Source organism: Oncorhynchus mykiss, chromosome 17 (genome assembly GCF_013265735.2).
Source record: "Oncorhynchus mykiss isolate Arlee chromosome 17, USDA_OmykA_1.1, whole genome shotgun sequence".
Lineage (NCBI taxonomy): Eukaryota > Metazoa > Chordata > Actinopteri > Salmoniformes > Salmonidae > Oncorhynchus > Oncorhynchus mykiss.
The window spans coordinates 43,444,904-43,467,513 of NC_048581.1; the positions used below are offsets into that span (position 1 = coordinate 43,444,904).

At 48.8% G+C, this 22,610-nt stretch overlaps 2 protein-coding genes, 1 long non-coding RNA gene and 1 pseudogene across 3 annotated transcripts; 3 read left to right on the forward strand and 1 right to left on the reverse strand.

Annotated features, from left to right (window-relative positions):
- Positions 1 to 1,017: 1,017 nt before the first annotated feature.
- On the forward strand, positions 1,018 to 13,353 carry LOC118940465. Its single transcript, XM_036949948.1, has 5 exons — positions 1,018 to 2,019; positions 2,775 to 2,785; positions 5,253 to 5,259; positions 7,936 to 8,285; positions 12,967 to 13,353. Exons 1-5 carry the CDS (start codon positions 1,727 to 1,729, stop codon positions 13,290 to 13,292), a joined length of 987 nt encoding a protein of 328 aa, XP_036805843.1. The 5' UTR covers positions 1,018 to 1,726; the 3' UTR covers positions 13,293 to 13,353.
- On the reverse strand, positions 1,074 to 22,140 carry LOC118940466. The gene is made up of 3 exons (XR_005036984.1): positions 22,085 to 22,140; positions 9,735 to 9,779; positions 1,074 to 1,099 (listed from the first exon to the last, which is right to left on the reverse strand). It is a non-coding gene; the product is annotated as an uncharacterized LOC118940466 (long non-coding RNA).
- Positions 5,651 to 7,530, forward strand: LOC118940460 (histone H1-like). Its single transcript, XM_036949943.1, has one exon. It carries the CDS (start codon positions 5,820 to 5,822, stop codon positions 6,441 to 6,443), a length of 624 nt encoding a protein of 207 aa, XP_036805838.1. The 5' UTR covers positions 5,651 to 5,819; the 3' UTR covers positions 6,444 to 7,530.
- LOC118940464 lies at positions 13,840 to 14,300 on the forward strand (annotated as a pseudogene).
- Positions 22,141 to 22,610: the final 470 nt, after the last annotated feature.

Here is a 22,610-nt window from a genome sequence, read left to right on the forward strand (position 1 = left end):
TCCCCGTTAGGGAGCTGTCATTTATGCTGCAGGCTAATTACTACCAATGTCATTGTGGTCCAAGTTCAACTCCTAGCCTATAGGGTGTGGTAACAGGCCCTCTGTTATTTGTTGTTGTACTCTGCATGTGAAGTATCTGCACTGTAGCCTATAGAGGAACTAAGCCCTTGATAATAGGGGAACGCAAGCTGTTGAACACAAACTCCCAGTCCTATGATGTTGCTCTGTGAAGGAGGTTAGCTTTTCAGCATTCAATTCCTGGCAGCCTTCTTCGCCCTGGTTGATTTGTGAATGTGAGTGATTCGAGAATGTTTGGCTTGGGTATCCAAGGTGTTTGAGATTGTTGAGGACCAGTGTTCCGAGGGGCTGACTGTGACATCATAAAGCGGAATGTAGTTAGCGTGCTGTTTGAGGGATTCCAATTCAGTCCGTTGCGGCCTTCCAGGCAGTGCAGTTGTGCTTCAAGTGTGCTCTCTGTGTGATGACTTGTTGTGCCTACACGGAGTACAGCTACGAACGGACGTGACATTTGGGGTAAGCCTAAGCCTTTTCGTAACCTTAACCTATTTCTTCTAACTTGCTATGACAAAGTGCTTTGATGACACTAGCTGCATCCCAGCTAGTTGAACGCTTGTCAGTCATTCTCCTAAAAGGCAACCTCTGTTGCTCGATGTACTAAACCGAGGGCCGGCAGCCACTAAGTGCACGTAAGAGACAATTATGGCAACAATAAGTTGTAAGATGATACCTAGTCACATCTGAGATGTGAATCAACTGCACCGATTGGTCAATCGCCAGTATGTGCCCTTGGGCCTCATTTGTCCCCTTTGAAATGACCTGTTGAGATCATTCAATGCAACAGCTGAGGCTCTCTGGCCTATAAAGGATCCACCTCATACCACTATTTCCGTAATATAAGGCTATGTTATTGTTTTTTGAAAAAAGTACCATACAATATTTGCACATCCCTATCACCTCTGTACGCATAGGAAAATGATCCCTTTATTGTGTGTGTGTTGGGTGGGTGTCTGAGGAATGTTTTACTGCGTTTCAGCTTGCAGAGGTATCACCACCCTTCCCATGGCCACCTGGATCCTGTCTAGGGAAGAAAAAGAAGAATGACGTTATTACATGGCCTTCAAGAGCTACATGACTGCTGAGGTGACATTACGGACCCCTTATAGGGTTTGTGGCATTCCTTGTGTATTTGTTTCCCGTATGTTGCACTTCGTTTCTCCTTTGTACTTGTGACACTATTTGAGGTTTTAACGCCTATCTCTATTAGGTGTGACTGGCAACTGCAGTGGGTTGAATCCTACTAGTTCAGTGTTTCCCAACTCCAGGCAGGGGTAGAGTAGCCATTTTTTGTGGTAGCCCTGGAGAGGCACAGCTGATTGAAAGAGTTGAATCAGGTGCAACAACAACAACAAGTAGAACAACACCAATCAATGTGAAGAGTGGGACATCACAGTTGGGCCTTGTGTTCAACATAGCTCAGTATTTGAGTGTGTTTCCCGCGCATGTAAGTAAGTAGCTTTGATTTCTTCTTCCTCCATTGTTCCCTAGAACGAACGCCCTGCCCTCCCCTTTGCAGCAGAGGCCAGGCAAAAGCGCGCGCTTTCTGTGCCACTGGCTTCAATCAGGTCCACCAAACGCAGATAATAAGAGCACCCGAGCACCGAAAATTACGTCATTAATTCACTTGAACTCAGCTAGCGAACACACGATGTCTGGAAGAGGTAAAGGCGGCAAGGGACTCGGAAAAGGAGGCGCTAAGCGTCACCGTAAGGTTCTCCGCGATAACATCCAGGGAATCACCAAGCCCGCCATTCGCCGTCTGGCTCGCCGTGGCGGCGTGAAGCGTATCTCCGGGCTGATCTACGAGGAGACCCGCGGTGTCCTGAAGGTGTTCCTTGAGAACGTGATCCGTGACGCCGTCACCTACACCGAGCACGCCAAGAGGAAGACCGTTACGGCCATGGACGTGGTCTACGCTCTGAAACGCCAGGGACGCACCCTGTACGGTTTCGGCGGTTAAACGCACTCTTCTCGGAACGTCAACATCCCGACTTGAACCCAAAGGCTCTTTTAAGAGCCACCCACATCCGCTTCAAAAGGGTCAAATCCATTATCGTAGGAAACCATGAGCCACTCTTGAGTGGACAGGGAGGGAGTATTCGTGACAGGAGGCTATGTTCAGTGCAGGCTTTGCCTACAGTCGTATTAAACCATGAGCCACTCTTGAGTGGACAGGGAGGGAGTGTTCATGACAGGAGGGAGGCTATGTTCAGTGCAGGCTTTGCGTACAGTCGTATTACGAGACACCCGAAATAAAGGCACCACGGCTGGGAAATCCCCACCAAGTACCAAAAAGGGGAGCCTTATTTTTGGCCATTGTAGGACTTTTTTGGAAACACACCATTCCCCACCAGTGACAGAGCATAGGCTATGGTCTTTGTTAGGGAAGCAAGCCTCTGAGTGGAAGGCTCTTATGCGCGCTCAGCTCCACTGGGCAAATGGCAGGGGCGCCTATGAGAAAGCAGGGGTGTGTCCACGGCCGGCGAATTAGCTTAGCTTCGTCTTCATAAGAGGGAAAGGGCTCTCCACCCCCTCATTCGTTTGTGAGAAGCAGCGAGACATCAGCATCATGCCCGAGCCAGCAAAGTCCGCGCCCAAGAAGGGCTCCAAGAAAGCCGTCACCAAGACCGCAGGGAAAGGCGGCAAGAAACGCCGAAAGTCGAGGAAGGAGAGCTACGCCATTTACGTGTACAAAGTCCTGAAGCAGGTCCACCCCGATACCGGCATCTCCTCCAAGGCCATGGGAATCATGAACTCGTTCGTGAACGACATCTTCGAGCGTATCGCCGGAGAGTCGTCTCGCCTGGCCCACTACAACAAGCGTTCCACCATCACCTCCAGGGAGATCCAGACCGCAGTGCGCCTGCTGCTCCCCGGAGAGCTGGCCAAGCACGCAGTGTCCGAGGGCACCAAGGCCGTGACCAAGTACACCAGCTCCAAGTAAACAGCCCATTTGGAGTGCTGTAGTAACCCAAAGGCTCTTTTAGGCTCTCTTAATTTTGATGCCAGGAGTTCCTCTGGAGGAACACCCTCCCCCCCGTTCAGCTCAAACGGTGGCGCATGGAACGCAAAAATATTCTTAAAAATATTTAACCTCCACACATTAACAAGTCCAATAGCTCAAATGAAAGATAAACACCTTGTTCATCTACCCAGCATGTCAGATTTTTAAAATGTTTTACGGCGAAAACACACCACACATTTATATTAGACCACCACCGAAACAAAGACAAGCGGCAGCCATTTTGTCCCAGAAAATATAAAATTATAAAAGCAGGATTAAAAAATAAATCGCTCACTAACCTTTTGAAAATCTTCATCAGATGACAGTGATAGGACATGTTACACAGTACATTTTTTTTTTTTCAATAATATGCCATATATATCCATAAATGTCCATTTACAGTGTACTCATGTTCAGAAATTACTCAAAAATGCCCGCAGGAAACCTAGGTAGCTCGGCAAGATAACGTAAATAGACATCATAAACTTTGGCTAAATATACATGTTCTACATATAGTTAGAAAGATACACTGCTTCTTTATGCAACCGCTGTGTTAGATTTATTTTTAACGTTACAGAAATCGCACACTATTTCATATGCTGAGGCAGCGCTCAGTTCCAAGCTACATTTCCACGTAATGTTGGAGTCAACAGAAACACAGATTTAAGCATAAATATTCCCTTACCTTCGATGGTCTTCGTTCAGAATGTTCTGGAAGGGTTCATACTTACCCAATACATCGTTTGGTTTCAAGTCTTGCGTCTTTGTATTAGCTACTGCTAATAACATCAGCTGAAATGCACCCAAAACGTCCTCCGGTCCGGATAAGTTGCGCATCAAAACTTCAAAATTACACATTATATGTCGACTAAACAGGTCAAACTAAGTGCAGAAGCAAGCTTTATGATGTTTTAGACGTGCAAAACAAACTTCAATTCAACCGGGCATCGTTTGCTCTTCCCAGGAGTGCTGGAACAAAGGAATGGCTGTGACCAATTCGCGCCCTAACGCACAGGTTTTTTTATTGCGACACTTACTCCAATCACTCCTATAGGGCCAATTCTCGCGCGATTTGAACGATTGAACGCTCCAAAGAAAGAGGACATCTAGTGGAAGAGATGGAAAGTGTCCCCAGATCCATAAGTGGTCGGGAAGGGTGGGGGCATGACGTCAAAGTTGCTCCAACTTTCATGGCCACAAAAACTAGTTTGGAAGAATGCATGCCCTGTGAGTTCTGCTATACTTACAGACATAATTCCAACGGTTTTAGAAGCTTTAGAGTGTTTTCTATCCAATAATAATTATTATATGCATATATTAGCAATTTTTTATATAGTTTTTTTCAGTTTACTAGGGGTACCCAATTTCTCCAAAGGGGGCGTAAATCTGCCATGCCCTCAAAAGGTTAAGAGCCACCCACCCTGTCAGTGAAAAAAGCAAATCCATATATGTGTGTGTGTGTGTGTGTGTGTGGAGGACATGTCAAAAAGGGGGGAGAGGGAATAAATGATGCTGACATGAACAGGGTAGGAATGTGTGCATGGCAGTATAACGCAGTGAGTGGGATTCCACTCGTGCTCCGATGACTGGAGCCTGTGTAACAGTGTAACTTTAGGCCGAACCAGGGACCCTCTGCACACATCATCAACAACAGTCTCAGAGCAAGTGACGTCACCGATTGAAACTAGCCGTTTCACATCCCTTACACACACCTGTACAAGAGGGAGGAGGAGAGAGAAGAAGAGGCTCCAAATCTCTCTCTCTCTAGGCCTATATCAGGGCGGACAAGCACATGGGGCGCCAGCCTCCATAGCGCCGGCCGCACAGCCAGACACCAAGACCCACAGACACAAAGACCGGCACGAGTGAGTCACGCTGCGGAGTCAAGCGAGGAAGGACTGCGAGAAGGCCACAAGCCTATCTCTCTCTCTCTCTCTCTCTCTCTCTCTGACACGCTTTTGAAAGAGACACACAGACAGAGAGAGAGACTACCTAGCACAAGAAAACACACAGGCTCCAAATCCAACTAATAAACTCATACTAATAAAACATCACACACACACACACAAAGTGCAAGTAAGCATGTCGTTGGACAGTGTATTATTTCTCGTTTGCCTCCTGGACACATGACGAATACAACGTGAAACTAGTCTCAGCCAGGCCTCACAAGTGCATGTGTTTTAAGGTCCCCAAAAGAGCTCTCCTTTAAAACACCAAGGAGCACATCAGGGGACGCCAAACCATTTGATTCCCTTGCCAGACATCTCGGCTCACTCCACAATCAATGGTGCTCGCAATCGGATGCACTTTTAGGCCATTTAGGAGACAAATAGCACAGGAAAAGCAGTGCGCACCGCTCCACCCGACAGTCGAACGGTGAGGTTTTGAGCGAGTCGCAGCAAAATGCACGGGGCTTCTGCAGCCCACATGACTTTATTCTGAACGGACACAAGTCTGCTCGCTGGGCCGTTCGCTTTTGGGCCAAAAACGCGGCTCCGTCGGTGACTTTTGGCCCGATATTGGCGACCAGAAAACACAAGTGAAAGAGCATTTGGCCAGCCCGGAGAAGCCGAGCTGGGTGGCTTGAGTCTACATGGTTCTCATGTCGCGTTTAAGGCCAGCCCCCTGCACGGTGTGGAGCTTCAATAGCGCAGAGCAGCGTCTACAGCAAAGTACTCCTCCTCACAGACTACCGTAGTGTTGTAAGTGTGTGTGTTTACCGGACCGAACGACAGACATGGCAGAAGTCGCACCAGCACCCGCCGCCGCCGCGCCGGCCAAGGCACCCAAGAAGAAGGCAGCAGCCAAGCCCAAGAAAGCGGGACCCAGCGTAGGCGAGCTCATCGTCAAGGCGGTGTCCGCCTCCAAGGAGAGGAGCGGCGTGTCCCTGGCCGCGCTCAAGAAGTCTCTGGCGGCAGGCGGCTACGACGTGGAGAAGAACAACTCCCGTGTCAAGATCGCCGTCAAGAGCCTCGTCACCAAGGGCACCCTGGTCCAGACTAAGGGCACCGGTGCTTCCGGCTCCTTCAAGATCAACAAGAAGGCCGTCGAGGCAAAGAAGCCCGCCAAGAAAGCCGCAGCCCCCAAAGCTAAGAAGGTGGCCGCCAAGAAGCCCGCCGCCGCCAAGAAGCCCAAGAAGGTAGCAGCCAAGAAGGCCGTGGCCGCAAAGAAGTCCCCCAAGAAGGCCAAGAAGCCCGCTACACCCAAAAAGGCCGCCAAGAGCCCAAAGAAGGTGAAGAAGCCCGCCGCAGCGGCCAAGAAAGCGGCCAAGAGCCCCAAGAAGGCTACCAAGGCAGCGAAGCCCAAAGCCGCCAAGCCCAAGGCGGCCAAGGCCAAGAAGGCAGCCCCCAAGAAGAAGTAAACCTATTACAAACAGTGTTCTTTCTACTCGACACATGTTGTTACCACAAAAGGCTCTTTTAAGAGCCACCCACCTCTTTCCATAAAAGCGCATGTCATTCCATTCCACCTACCTACCCGTGGTGCAAAATAAATGAAATGAATGACTTTTACGCACCACATTTTGGAGTGGCTAAATGGCTTTACATTTGTCACTCAAGAGTGCAGCACCCTCACCAGTCAACATTGTTGTGATGTGTTAGAATTGGCATGTCACATTGATCCTGATAATAATAAGCATACATACTATAGTGGGTTGGACAGCAGCCATTTGTATTATGAGCCACTCTCGAATTGATTGATACATGTTTCAGTGATTTGAGTTGTCACTTTGGCGCTCCCGCCAACGTGAAAAAGTAACAAAAGTCGGAGGGAAACAGAGTAGCCTAGCCCTCGTCACTCTGCTGCCTGCCTGCCTGCGGGCGGGTGGGTGGGGGCGGGCTTAGGGCTGACTGCCTGTCTGTCTGTCCCTCCCTCACTCCAATTGGATAAGGCCACACCGGTCCGGTGGCCAATCGATGGCTTTTGTGGCGAGGTATAAGTAAGACTCTCGAGGTGGCCAGCGGCTCATTCAGACTTTCTGTGACATACTGAAGCTACCAATATGAGCGGAAGAGGCAAAACCGGAGGCAAGGCCAGGGCGAAGGCAAAGACACGTTCATCCCGTGCCGGGCTCCAGTTCCCCGTGGGCCGTGTGCACAGGCTGCTGCGTAAAGGCAACTACGCCGAGCGTGTGGGCGCTGGCGCACCAGTGTACCTGGCCGCAGTGCTCGAGTACCTGACTGCTGAGATCCTGGAGTTGGCCGGAAACGCTGCCCGTGACAACAAGAAGACTCGTATCATCCCCCGTCACCTGCAGCTGGCAGTCCGTAACGACGAGGAGCTGAACAAACTGCTTGGCGGCGTGACCATCGCGCAGGGTGGTGTTCTGCCCAACATCCAGGCAGTGCTGCTCCCCAAGAAGACTGAGAAGGCCGTCAAAGCCAAGTAAAATCGCTGGTGCGGCTGCAACTTGACTACTCAACCCCCAAAGGCTCTTTTAAGAGCCAACCACCTAGCTCAACAAAAGCGCAAAGTGTCCTTTCTATGCCTGGCCAACTATTTGGCGTGTTTGTTAGATACACACACACACATATACACGGCACCGTATCAAGTGCCCACATGAGGCCTAAATGAAGGATAACAACTAGTAGGCTAGAATGAGAGCATTATTGCGCGTAAAGTGTAACGTTGCTCGCGGCCCTAACAAAAGACCCAAGCGCGCCTCGGCGAGGGTGGGGGTTGCATTTTGGGGCGGCACGGAGAGGCCGAGCCTCCCGTCCAATGGGCGGCGGAGGAGGCCTCCGCAACGGGCCAATCAGGGCGGTGCGGAGATGGTGACCAATGAGCAGACGCCGCTGCCGGCTTTATAAACTTCACATAGGCATTTTGAGGCTATACTCCGACTGTGAAAGAAGGAAGCTAGCTAGCGCCATGGCCAGAACCAAGCAAACCGCTCGCAAATCCACCGGTGGCAAAGCACCCAGGAAGCAGCTCGCCACCAAGGCTGCGCGCAAGAGCGCCCCGGCCACCGGCGGCGTGAAGAAGCCTCACCGTTACAGGCCCGGCACCGTGGCTCTTAGAGAGATCCGTCGTTACCAGAAGTCCACTGAGCTGCTGATCCGCAAACTGCCTTTCCAGCGCCTGGTGCGAGAAATTGCCCAGGACTTTAAGACCGACCTGCGCTTCCAGAGTTCCGCAGTGATGGCCCTGCAGGAGGCAAGCGAGGCTTACCTGGTCGGCCTGTTCGAGGACACCAACCTGTGCGCCATCCACGCCAAGAGGGTGACCATCATGCCCAAGGACATCCAGCTGGCCCGTCGTATTCGCGGAGAGCGCGCATAAACGATGACCTGATCTCCAAAATCCCCCAAAGGCTCTTTTAAGAGCCACCTCCATATTTCAGTCAAAAAGGCACAATTGTTCCATTTGTACACGCCCCTTTCCCACCGTGTATGTTCCCTGTTCTCGAGTCACTACAGACCGTGGTTCGATTCCAGGCTGTATCACCACCGGCCGTGATTGTAAATAAGAGTTGGTTCTTAACTGACTTGAGTCGTTTCAATAACGCTCTCTATATGTGATTAGATGTATGCCTAGAGTAGAAGAGGGGAAAAATACACTAGCAGTAATGAGTGATAGTAATGATATAGGGCAAAAAGTGTCAAAAATGGTCACTATGTAGCTAAGAACAACTGACTTTGAAAGTGCCGCTGATGAGATGGGAAAAGTTTACCGTGGAGCACGGAGGCCATCTAGTGGTTAAACGCTGGTACTGTCAGCGTGTGAGCACGTCATAGTGGCTCCCTATTGGTATTTGATCTTCAGGCCAGCGTTTCCCAAACTCGGTCCTCGGGTCCCCAAGTGGGGCACGTTGTGTTTTTTCGATTCCAATTGCTCTTGGAATGTAACATGCTAGAGTCTGTCTATTCCTTTGTGAAAATGGCCATTCAATGATTTCTGGCCCATGTGACATTCCTCGATGGCCCCAAAAATCCATGTTTTGATCCGATCATTACAACGTTAGCTGTGTGCACCCCATAATTCATGCGACTGACTAAGCTATTGAAAGTAAAATGATATATCTCTGTCCGGCGCAAGTGAAAGGTGGTCGAAAAAAAGTAGAGTAGAGTCGTGTGTCTTTGGCGTGATTTGAAGTCGACTTCTGATGTGGGATTTAGTTCATTTTTCCAAGAAGATTTGCTGAGGAATCGAAACCCCTTGACCAAATGATACGACAAAGTAAAGGCCCTAAATACAGGCTGCCAGTTAAATGCAGCAATGACACGGCTAAAGTGTGTCATCTCAGGACAAAAGAGCAGGAATTGTCTGCTGTTGCATCTTCACTCATGAGACAGGTAATAGCGGAGCTCCGTGGTGCTGAAAAAGACAGCGCCCCTGGCCATTTGCCAAGGCCTATTTCCCGTTGGAGGGATTTTTGACATGCTATAGGCACAGTTCAGTACACCCCTCATCCTGTAATTGGTCCCAGAATCATCCACTTGATTCCCGACCACCAACCGATTGTCGGGGTGCATTGGTGTAAAATGTGGTCGTCGAGATCAAGTTCTATAGGCTACATGGGGTACTGGCATCTGTACCTTTTTTTTTTTTAGCTACCTACACCAGTAGGGGAGCTTACAGATAAAGAGTGCACTAGGCTAGAGAGAAAAGTACCATTCCGTTTTTCATAAAGTAGGTCAATGTAACTTACTCTCTTTTGATACTTGAGAAACATAGATTCACATGACGTCCAAATCTGCAAGAGACAAAAGCAGCAGAAAATCAGCAGGTGAAGAAAAGGGTTAAGTGAATATGATTTAAGAGCAGTCAAATGAAGTAATAGTGACATAGATTGTAAGAAATGAAATGTACCATGTGAACATTGCATTGTGGCTTTAGAAGAGCATGTATTTGTAGATGAATGACAGATTAGGTTTGGTGACAAAGTAACTGTATAATTTGAGGTACTCTACATGAGCATGTGTTTGCCTATTTGATGATCTGTTGTAGTTAATGTTTGATTTTGAGCACATACTTGTTGTGACAATTGCATCAGGTTGAGGGAGAAATGGTCTGTGTGGCCATTGTGAGTGGCACTTCTGATCCAGCAGGTGGTGTTAAGATCCCTCCCTATGTGGCTTTGAATGATGAGCCAGTGTTGGCAAAATGACTTGTGGTCCAGCGGGTGGCGGTGAAATGCCTCCCTATCTATATGACTTGCCCTATTCCTTTGACATTGTTCACTTGATTGGAGATGATTCCGGTCTTCTTCATGAGCACTCCTGCATGTCTTCCTTCCTGTCTTGCCATGTGGGTTCCACGGAGGTGTGTGTTTTTGTTAGATATCACTGGGCACATTCCTAACGTGGAGGTGGTTTGCATAGCTCATGTCATGTGGATATATAAAGTATTGTATTGTAAGGTATGTTAGTCTACGGACGGTCTGACATTGCTCGTCCATATATTGATGTATTCCAATTGCATTTGGGTGTATTGTGTGGAATGTTGGAACATGGTTAGATCTTACTGTGCTGTTGGAGCTAGTAACACAAGCATTTCCCGACATCTGCTAAACAGGTGTATGTATATCTCTCTAGTCACCCCCAAAACCAATTCTTTCTTTGGCCGCCTCTCCTTCCAGTTCTCTGCTGCCAATGACTGGAACGAACTACAAAAATCTCTGAACTGGAAACACTTATCTCCCTCACTAGCTTTAAGCACCAACTGTCAGAGCAGCTCACAGATTACTGCACCTGTACATAGCCCACCTATAATTTAGGCCAAACAACTACCTCTTTCCCTACTGTATTTAATGAAATTATTTATTTTGCTCCTTTGCACCCCATTATTTTTATTTCTACTTTGCACATGTCTTCCATTGCAAATGTACCATTCCAGTGTTTTACTTGCTATATTGTATTTACTTTGCCACCATGGGCTTTTTTTTGCCTTTACCTCCCTTATCTCACCTCATTTGCTCACATCGTATATAGACTTGTTTATACTGTATTATTGACTGTATGTTTGTTTTTACTCCATGTGTAAGTCTGTGTCGTTGTATGTGTCGAACTGCTTTGCTTAATCTTGGCCAGGTCGCAATTGTAAATGAGAACTTGTTCTCAACTTGCCTACCTGGTGAAATAAATAAAAATAAAAATTTAAAAAAATGTGTCTATTTGATTAGGATTAGGACTTTTCCTCTATGTGTCGCACTTCCATTTCCACTTTATGTCCCCGTTAGGGAGCTGTCATTTATGCTGCAGGCTAATTACTACCAATGTCATTGTGGTCCAAGTTCAACTCCTAGCCTATAGGGTGTGGTAACAGGCCCTCTGTTATTTGTTGTTGTACTCTGCATGTGAAGTATCTGCACTGTAGCCTATAGAGGAACTAAGCCCTTGATAATAGGGGAACGCAAGCTGTTGAACACAAACTCCCAGTCCTATGATGTTGCTCTGTGAAGGAGGTTAGCTTTTCAGCATTCAATTCCTGGCAGCCTTCTTCGCCCTGGTTGATTTGTGAATGTGAGTGATTCGAGAATGTTTGGCTTGGGTATCCAAGGTGTTTGAGATTGTTGAGGACCAGTGTTCCGAGGGGCTGACTGTGACATCATAAAGCGGAATGTAGTTAGCGTGCTGTTTGAGGGATTCCAATTCAGTCCGTTGCGGCCTTCCAGGCAGTGCAGTTGTGCTTCAAGTGTGCTCTCTGTGTGATGACTTGTTGTGCCTACACGGAGTACAGCTACGAACGGACGTGACATTTGGGGTAAGCCTAAGCCTTTTCGTAACCTTAACCTATTTCTTCTAACTTGCTATGACAAAGTGCTTTGATGACACTAGCTGCATCCCAGCTAGTTGAACGCTTGTCAGTCATTCTCCTAAAAGGCAACCTCTGTTGCTCGATGTACTAAACCGAGGGCCGGCAGCCACTAAGTGCACGTAAGAGACAATTATGGCAACAATAAGTTGTAAGATGATACCTAGTCACATCTGAGATGTGAATCAACTGCACCGATTGGTCAATCGCCAGTATGTGCCCTTGGGCCTCATTTGTCCCCTTTGAAATGACCTGTTGAGATCATTCAATGCAACAGCTGAGGCTCTCTGGCCTATAAAGGATCCACCTCATACCACTATTTCCGTAATATAAGGCTATGTTATTGTTTTTTGAAAAAAGTACCATACAATATTTGCACATCCCTATCACCTCTGTACGCATAGGAAAATGATCCCTTTATTGTGTGTGTGTTGGGTGGGTGTCTGAGGAATGTTTTACTGCGTTTCAGCTTGCAGAGGTATCACCACCCTTCCCATGGCCACCTGGATCCTGTCTAGGGAAGAAAAAGAAGAATGACGTTATTACATGGCCTTCAAGAGCTACATGACTGCTGAGGTGACATTACGGACCCCTTATAGGGTTTGTGGCATTCCTTGTGTATTTGTTTCCCGTATGTTGCACTTTGTTTCTCCTTTGTACTTGTGACACTATTTGAGGTTTTAACGCCTATCTCTATTAGGTGTGACTGGCAACTGCAGTGGGTTGAATCCTACTAGTTCAGTGTTTCCCAACTCCAGGCAGGGGTAGAGTAGCCATTTTTTGTGGTAGCCCTGGAGAGGCACAGCTGATTGAAAGAGTTGAATCAGGTGCAACAACAACAACAAGTAGAACAACACCAATCAATGTGAAGAGTGGGACATCACAGTTGGGCCTTGTGTTCAACATAGCTCAGTATTTGAGTGTGTTTCCCGCGCATGTAAGTAAGTAGCTTTGATTTCTTCTTCCTCCATTGTTCCCTAGAACGAACGCCCTGCCCTCCCCTTTGCAGCAGAGGCCAGGCAAAAGCGCGCGCTTTCTGTGCCACTGGCTTCAATCAGGTCCACCAAACGCAGATAATAAGAGCACCCGAGCACCGAAAATTACGTCATTAATTCACTTGAACTCAGCTAGCGAACACACGATGTCTGGAAGAGGTAAAGGCGGCAAGGGACTCGGAAAAGGAGGCGCTAAGCGTCACCGTAAGGTTCTCCGCGATAACATCCAGGGAATCACCAAGCCCGCCATTCGCCGTCTGGCTCGCCGTGGCGGCGTGAAGCGTATCTCCGGGCTGATCTACGAGGAGACCCGCGGTGTCCTGAAGGTGTTCCTTGAGAACGTGATCCGTGACGCCGTCACCTACACCGAGCACGCCAAGAGGAAGACCGTTACGGCCATGGACGTGGTCTACGCTCTGAAACGCCAGGGACGCACCCTGTACGGTTTCGGCGGTTAAACGCACTCTTCTCGGAACGTCAACATCCCGACTTGAACCCAAAGGCTCTTTTAAGAGCCACCCACATCCGCTTCAAAAGGGTCAAATCCATTATCGTAGGAAACCATGAGCCACTCTTGAGTGGACAGGGAGGGAGTATTCGTGACAGGAGGCTATGTTCAGTGCAGGCTTTGCCTACAGTCGTATTAAACCATGAGCCACTCTTGAGTGGACAGGGAGGGAGTGTTCATGACAGGAGGGAGGCTATGTTCAGTGCAGGCTTTGCGTACAGTCCGTATTACGAGACACCCGAAATAAAGGCACCACGGCTGGGAAATCCCCACCAAGTACCAAAAAGGGGAGCCTTATTTTTGGCCATTGTAGGACTTTTTTGGAAACACACCATTCCCCACCAGTGACAGAGCATAGGCTATGGTCTTTGTTAGGGAAGCAAGCCTCTGAGTGGAAGGCTCTTATGCGCGCTCAGCTCCACTGGGCAAATGGCAGGGGCGCCTATGAGAAAGCAGGGGTGTGTCCACGGCCGGCGAATTAGCTTAGCTTCGTCTTCATAAGAGGGAAAGGGCTCTCCACCCCCTCATTCGTTTGTGAGAAGCAGCGAGACATCAGCATCATGCCCGAGCCAGCAAAGTCCGCGCCCAAGAAGGGCTCCAAGAAAGCCGTCACCAAGACCGCAGGGAAAGGCGGCAAGAAACGCCGAAAGTCGAGGAAGGAGAGCTACGCCATTTACGTGTACAAAGTCCTGAAGCAGGTCCACCCCGATACCGGCATCTCCTCCAAGGCCATGGGAATCATGAACTCGTTCGTGAACGACATCTTCGAGCGTATCGCCGGAGAGTCGTCTCGCCTGGCCCACTACAACAAGCGTTCCACCATCACCTCCAGGGAGATCCAGACCGCAGTGCGCCTGCTGCTCCCCGGAGAGCTGGCCAAGCACGCAGTGTTCCGAGGGCACCAAGGCCGTGACCAAGTACACCAGCTCCAAGTAAACAGCCCATTTGGAGTGCTGTAGTAACCCAAAGGCTCTTTTAAGAGCCACCCAACCCTGTCAGTGAAAAAGCAAATCCATATGTGTGTGTGTGTGTGGAGGACATGTCAAAAAGGGGGGAGAGGGAATAAATGATGCTGACATGAACAGGGTAGGAATGTGTGCATGGCAGTATAACACAGTGAGTGGGATTCCACTCGTGCTCCGATGACTGGAGCCTGTGTAACAGTATAACTTTAGGCCGAACCAGGGACCCTCTGCACACATCATCAACAACAGTCTCAGAGCAAGTGACGTCACCGATTGAAACTAGCCGTTTCACATCCCTTACACACACCTGTACAAGAGGGAGGAGGAGAGAGAAGAAGAGGCTCCAAATCTCTCTCTCTAGGCCTAGTATCAGGGCGGACAAGCACATGGGGCGCCAGCCTCCATAGCGCCGGCCGCACAGCCAGACACCAAGACCCACAGACACAAAGACCGGCACGAGTGAGTCACGCTGCGGAGTCAAGCGAGGAAGGACTGCGAGAAGGCCACAAGCCTATCTCTCTCTCTCTCTCTCTCTCTCTCTCTCTGACACGCTTTTGAAAGAGACACACAGACAGAGAGAGAGACTACCTAGCACAAGAAAACACACAGGCTCCAAATCCAACTAATAACTCATACTAATAAAACATCACACACACACACACACAAAGTGCAAGTAAGCATGTCGTTGGACAGTGTATGATTTCTCGTTTGCCTCCTGGACACATGACGAATACAACGTGAAACTAGTCTCAGCCAGGCCTCACAAGTGCATGTGTTTTAAGGTCCCCAAAAGAGCTCTCCTTTAAAACACCAAGGAGCACATCAGGGGACGCCAAACCATTTGATTCCCTTGCCAGACATCTCGGCTCACTCCACAATCAATGGTGCTCGCAATCGGATGCACTTTTAGGCCATTTAGGAGACAAATAGCACAGGAAAAGCAGTGCGCACCGCTCCACCCGACAGTCGAACGGTGAGGTTTTGAGCGAGTCGCAGCAAAATGCACGGGGCTTCTGCAGCCCACATGACTTTATTCTGAACGGACACAAGTCTGCTCGCTGGGCCGTTTCGCTTTTGGGCCAAAAACGCGGCTCCGTCGGTGACTTTTGGCCCGATATTGGCGACCAGAAAACACAAGTGAAAGAGCATTTGGCCAGCCGGAGAAGCCGAGCTGGGTGGCTTGAGTCTACATGGTTCTCATGTCGCGTTTAAGGCCAGCCCCCTGCACGGTGTGGAGCTTCAATAGCGCAGAGCAGCGTCTACAGCAAAGTACTCCTCCTCACAGACTACCGTAGTGTTGTAAGTGTGTGTGTTTACCGGACCGAACGACAGACATGGCAGAAGTCGCACCAGCACCCAGCCGCCGCCGCGCCGGCCAAGGCACCCAAGAAGAAGGCAGCAGCCAAGCCCAAGAAAGCGGGACCCAGCGTAGGCGAAGCTCATCGTCAAGGCGGTGTCCGCCTCCAAGGAGAGGAGCGGCGTGTCCCTGGCCGCGCTCAAGAAGTCTCTGGCGGCAGGCGGCTACGACGTGGAGAAGAACAACTCCCGTGTCAAGATCGCCGTCAAGAGCCTCGTCACCAAGGGCACCCTGGTCCAGGACTAAGGGCACCGGTGCTTCCGGCTCCATTCAAGCTCAACAAGAAGGCCGTCGATGCAAAGAAGCCCGCCAAGAAAGCCGCAGCCCCCAAAGCTAAGAAGGTGGCCGCCAAGAAGCCCGCCGCCGCAAGAAGCCCAAGAAGGGTAGCAGCCAAGAAGGCCGTGGCCGCAAAGAAGTCCCCCAAGAAGGCCAAGAAGCCCGCTACACCCAAAAAGGCCGCCAAGAGCCCAAAGAAGGTGAAGAAGCCCGCCGCAGCGGCCAAGAAAGCGGCCAAGAGCCCCAAGAAGGCTACCAAGGCAGCGAAGCCCAAAGCCGCCAAGCCCAAGGCGGCCAAGGCCAAGAAGGCAGCCCCCAAGAAGAAGTAAACCTATTACAAACAGTGTTCTTTCTACTCGACACATGTTGTTACCACAAAAGGCTCTTTTAAGAGCCACCCACCTCTTTCCATAAAAGCGCATGTCATTCCATTCCACCTACCTACCCGTGGTGCAAATAAATGAAATGAATGACTTTTACGCACCACATTTTGGAGTGGCTAAATGGCTTTACATTTGTCACTCAAGAGTGCAGCACCCTCACCAGTCAACATTGTTGTGATGTGTTAGAATTGGCATGTCACATTGATCCTGATAATAATAGCATACATACTATAGTGGGTTGGACAGCAGCCATTTGTATTATGAGCCACTCTCGAATTGATTGATACATGTTTCAGTGATTTGAGTTGTCACTTTGGCGCTCCCGCCAACGTGAAAAAGTAACAAAAGTCGGAGGGAAACAGAGTAGCCTAGCCCTCGTCACTCTGCTGCCTGCCTGCCTGCGGGCGGGTGGGTGGGGGCGGGCTTAGGGCTGACTGCCTGTCTGTCTGTCCCTCCCTCACTCCAATTGGATAAGGCCACACCGGTCCGGTGGCCAATCGATGGCTTTTGTGGCGAGGTATAAGTAAGACTCTCGAGGTGGCCAGCGGCTCATTCAGACTTTCTGTGACATACTGAAGCTACCAATATGAGCGGAAGAGGCAAAACCGGAGGCAAGGCCAGGGCGAAGGCAAAGACACGTTCATCCCGTGCCGGGCTCCAGTTCCCCGTGGGCCGTGTGCACAGGCTGCTGCGTAAAGGCAACTACGCCGAGCGTGTGGGCGCTGGCGCACCAGTGTACCTGGCCGCAGTGCTCGAGTACCTGACTGCTGAGATCCTGGAGTTGGCCGGAAACGCTGCCCGTGACAACAAGAAGACTCGTATCATCCCCCGTCACCTGCAGCTGGCAGTCCGTAACGACGAGGAGCTGAACAAACTGCTTGGCGGCGTGACCATCGCGCAGGGTGGTGTTCTGCCCAACATCCAGGCAGTGCTGCTCCCCAAGAAGACTGAGAAGGCCGTCAAAGCCAAGTAAAATCGCTGGTGAGGCTGCAACTTGACTACTCAACCCCCAAAGGCTCTTTTAAGAGCCAACCACCTAGCTCAACAAAAGCGCAAAGTGTCCTTTCTATGCCTGGCCAATTATTTGGCGTGTTAGATACACACACATATAGACGGCACCGTATCAAGTGCCCACATGAGGCCTAAATGAAGGATAACAACTAGTAGGCTAGAATGAGAGCATTATTGCGCGTCAAGTGTAACGTTGCTCGCGGCCCTAACAAAAGACCCAAGCGCGCCTCGGCGAGGGTGGGGGTTGCATTTTGGGGCGGCACGGAGAGGCCGAGCCTCCCGTCCAATGGGCGGCGGAGGAGGCCTCCGCAACGGGCCAATCAGGGCGGTGCGGAGATGGTGACCAATGAGCAGACGCCGCTGCCGGCTTTATAAACTTCACATAGGCATTTTGAGGCTATACTCCGACTGTGAAAGAAGGAAGCTAGCTAGCGCCATGGCCAGAACCAAGCAAACCGCTCGCAAATCCACCGGTGGCAAAGCACCCAGGAAGCAGCTCGCCACCAAGGCTGCGCGCAAGAGCGCCCCGGCCACCGGCGGCGTGAAAGAAGCCTCACCGTTACAGGCCCGGCACCGTGGCTCTTAGAGAGATCCGTCGTTACCAGAAGTCCACTGAGCTGCTTGATCCGCAAACTGCCTTTCCAGCGCCTGGTGCGAGAAATTGCCCAGGACTTTAAGACCGACCTGCGCTCCAGAGTTCCGCAGTGATGGCCCTGCAGGAGGCAAGCGAGGCTTACTGGTCGGCCTGTTCGAGGACACCAACCTGTGCGCCTCCACGCCAAGAGGGTGACCATCATGCCCAAGGACATCCAGCTGGCCCGTCGTATTCGCGGAGAGCGCGCATAAACGATGACCTGATCTCCAAAATCCCCAAAGGCTCTTTTAAGAGCCAACTCCATATTTCAGTCAAAAAGGCACAATTGTTCCATTTGTACACGCCCCTTCCCACCGTGTATGTTCCCTGTTCTCGAGTCACTACAGAACCGTGGTTCGATTCCAGGCTGTATCACCACCGTCCTGTGATTGTAATAAGAGTTGGTTCTTAACTGACTTGAGTCGTTTCAATAACGCTCTCTATATGTGATTAGATGTATGCCTAGAGTAGAAGAGGGGAAAAATACACTAGCAGTAATGAGTGATAGTAATGAATAGGGCAAAAAGTGTCAAAAATGGTCACTATGTAGCTAAGAACAACTGACTTTGAAAGTGCCGCTGATGAGATGGGAACAGTTTACCGTGGAGCACGGAGGCCATCTAGTGGTTAAACGCTGGTACTGTCAGCGTGTGAGCACGTCATAGTGGCTCCCCTATTGGTATTTGATCTTCAGGCCAGCGTTTCCAAACTCGGTCCTCGGGTTCCCCAAGTGGGGCACGTTGTGTTTTTTCGCATTCCAATTGCTCTTGGAAATGTAACATGCTAGAGTCTGTCTATTCCTTTGTGAAATGGCCATTCAATGATTTCTGGCCCATGTGACATTCCTCGATGGCCCCAAAAATCCATGTTTTGATCCGATCATTACAACGTTAGCTGTGTGCACCCCATAATTCATGCGACTGACTAAGCTATTGAAAGTAAATGATATAATCTCTGTCCGGCCGCAAGTGAAAGGTGGTCGAAAAAAGTAGAGTAGAGTCGTGTGTCTTTGGCGTGATTTGAAGTCGACTTCTGATGTGGGATTTAGTCATTTTTCCAAGAAGATTTGCTGAGGAATCGAAACCCCTTGACCAAATGATACGACAAAGTAAAGGCCCTAAATACAGGCTGGCCAGTTAAATGCAGCAATGACACGGCTAAAGTGTGTCATCTCAGACAAAAGAGCAGGAATTGTCTGCTGTTGCATCTTCACTCATGAGACAGGTAATAGCGGAGCTCCGTGGTGCTGAAAAAGACAGCGCCCTGGCCATTTGCCAAGGCCTATTTCCCGTTGGAGGGATTTTTGACATGCTATAGGCACAGTTCAGTACACCCCTCATCCTGTAATTGGTCCCAGAATCATCCACTTGATTCCGACCACCAACCGATTGTCGGGGTGCATTGGTGTAAATGTGGTCGTCGAGATCAAGTTCTATAGGCTACATGGGGGTACTGGCATCTGTACCTTTTTTTTTTTTAGCTACCTACACCAGTAGGGAGCTTACAGATAAAGAGTGCACTAGGCTAGAGAGAAAGTACCATTCCGTTTTTCATAAAGTAGGTCAATGTAACTTACTCTCTTTTGATACTTGAGAAAACATAGATTCACATGACGTCCAAATCTGCAAGAGACAAAAGCAGCAGAAAATCAGCAGGTGAAGAAAAGGGTTAAGTGAATATGATTTAAGAGCAGTCAAATGAAGTAATAGTGACATAGATTGTAAGAAATGAAATGTACCATGTGAACATTGCATTGTGGCTTTAGAAGAGCATGTATTTGTAGATGAATGACAGATTAGGTTTGGTGACAAAGTAACTGTATAATTTGAGGTACTCTACATGAGCATGTGTTTGCCTATTTGATGATCTGTTGTAGTTAATGTTGATTTTGAGCACATACTTGTTGTGACAATTGCATCAGGTTGAGGGAGAAATGGTCTGTGTGGCCATTGTGAGTGGCACTTCTGATCCAGCAGGTGGTGTTAAGATCCCTCCCTATGTGGCTTTGAATGATGAGCCAGTGTTGGCAAAATGACTTGTGGTCCAGCGGGTGGCGGTGAAATGCCTCCCTATCTATATGACTTGCCCTATTCCTTTGACATTGTTCACTTGATTGGAGATGATTCCGGTCTCTTCATGAGCACTCCTGCATGTCTTCCTTCCTGTCTTGCCATGTGGGTTCCACGGAGGGTGTGTGTTTGTGTTAGATATCACTGGGCACATTCCTAACGTGGAGGTGGTTTGCATAGCTCATGTCATGTGGATATATAAAGTATTGTATTGTAAGGTATGTTAGTCTACGGACGGTCTGACATTGCTCGTCCATATATGATGTATTCCAATTGCATTTGGGTGTATTGTGTGGAATGTTGGAACATGGTTAGATCTTACTGTGCTGTTGGAGCTAGTAACACAAGCATTTCCGACATCTGTAAACAGGTGTATGTATATCTCTCTAGTCACCCCCAAAACCCATTCTTTCTTGGCCGCCTCTCCTTCCAGTTCTCTGCTGCCAATGACTGGAACGAACTACAAAAATCTCTGAAACTGGAAACACTTATCTCCCTCACTAGCTTTAAGCACCAACTGTCAGAGCAGCTCACAGATTACTGCAACCTGTACATAGCCCACCTATAATTTAGGCCAAACAACTACCTCTTCCCTACTGTATTTAATGAAATTATTTATTTTGCTCCTTTGCACCCCATTATTTTATTTCTACTTTGCACATGTCTTCCATGGCAAATGTACCATTCCAGTGTTTACTTGCTATATTGTATTTACTTTGCCACCATGGGCTTTTTTGCCTTTATCCCTTATCTCACCTCATTTGCTCACATCGTATATAGACTTGTTTATACTGTATTATTGATGTATGTTTGTTTTACTCCATGTGTAAGTCTGGGTCGTTGTATGTGTCGAACTGCTTTGCTTAATCTGGCCAGGTCGCAATTGTAAATGAGAACTTGTTCTCAACTTGCCTACCTGGTGAAATAAATAAAAATAAAAATTAAAAAAATGTGTCTATTTGATTAGGATTAGGACTTTTCCTCTATGTCGCACTTCATTTCCACTTTATGTCCCCGTTAGGGAGCTGTCATTTATGCTGCAGGCTAATTACTACCAATGTCATTGTGGTCCAAGTTCAACTCCTAGCCTATAGGGTGGTGGTAACAGGCCCTTGTTATTTGTTGTTGTACTCTGCATGTGAAGTATCTGCACTGTAGCCTATAGAGGAACTAAGCCCTTGATAATAGGGGAACGCAAGCTGTTGAACACAACTCCAGTCCTATGATGTTGCTCTGTGAAGGAGGTTAGCTTTTCAGCATCAATCCTGGCAGCCTTCTTCGCCCTGGTTGATTTGTTGAATGTGAGTGATTCGAGAATGTTTGGCTTGGGTATCCAAGGTGTTTGAGATTGTTGAGGACCAGTGTTCCGAGGGCTGACTGTGACATCATAAAGCGGAATGTAGTTAGCGTGCTGTTTGAGGGATTCCAATTCAGTCCGTTGCGGCCTTCCAGGCAGTGCAGTTGTGCTTCAAGTGTGCTCTCTGTGTGATGACTTGTTGTGCCTACACGGAGTACAGCTACGAACGGACGTGACATTTGGGGTAAGCCTAAGCCTTTCGTAACCTTAACCTATTTCTTCTAACTTGCTATTGACAAAGTGCTTTGATGACACTAGCTGCATCCCAGCTAGTTGAACGCTTGTCAGTCATTCTCCTAAAAGGCAACCTCTGTTGCTCGATGTACTAAACCGAGGGCCGGCAGCCACTAAGTGCACGTAAGAGACAATTATGGCAACAATAAGTTGTAAGATGATACCTAGTCACATCTGAGATGTGAATCAACTGCACCGATGGTCAATCGCCAGTATGTGCCCTTGGGCCTCATTTTCCCCTTTGAAATGACCTGTTGAGATCATTCAATGCAACAGCTGAGGCTCTCTGGCCTATAAAGGATCCACCTCATACCACTATTCCGTAATATAAGGCTATGTTATTGTTTTTTGAAAAAAGTACCATACAATATTTGCACATCCCTATCACCTCTGTACGCATAGGAAAATGATCCCTTTATTGTTGGTGTGTTGGGTGGGTGTCTGAGAATGTTTTACTGCGTTTCAGCTTGCAGAGGTATCACCACCCTTCCCATGGCCACCTGGATCCTGTTAGGGAAGAAAAAGAAGAATGACGTTATTACATGGCCTTCAAGAGCTACATGACTGCTGAGGTGACATTACGGACCCCTTATAGGTTTGTGGCATTCCTTGTGTATTTGTTTCCCGTAGTTGCACTTTGTTTCTCCTTTGTACTTGTGACACTATTTGAGGTTTTAAAGCCTATCTCTATTAGGTGTGACTGGCAACTGCAGTGGGTTGAATCCTACTAGTTCAGTGTTTCCAACTCCAGGCAGGGGTAGAGTAGCCATTTTTTGTGGTAGCCCTGGAGAGGCACAGCTGATTGAAAGAGTTGAATCAGGTGCAACAACAACAACAAGTAGAACAACACCAATCAATGTGAAGAGTGGGACATCACAGTTGGGCATTGTGTTCAACATAGCTCAGTATTTGAGTGTGTTCCCGCGCATGTAAGTAAGTAGCTTTGATTTCTTCTTCCTCCATTGTTCCCTAGAACGAACGC

Excerpts from the sequence above, each read along its gene's own strand:
- LOC118940465 (XM_036949948.1), top strand. The coding sequence starts at position 1,727 with ATGTCTGGAAGAGGTAAAGGCGGCAAGGGACTCGGAAAAGGAGGCGCT. Across the intron at positions 8,286-12,966 it reads GTTCGAGGACACCAACCTGT|CTAGCGAACACACGATGTCT; the intron begins GCGCCATCCACG and ends ACTTGAACTCAG.
- LOC118940460 (XM_036949943.1), top strand. The coding sequence starts at position 5,820 with ATGGCAGAAGTCGCACCAGCACCCGCCGCCGCCGCGCCGGCCAAGGCA.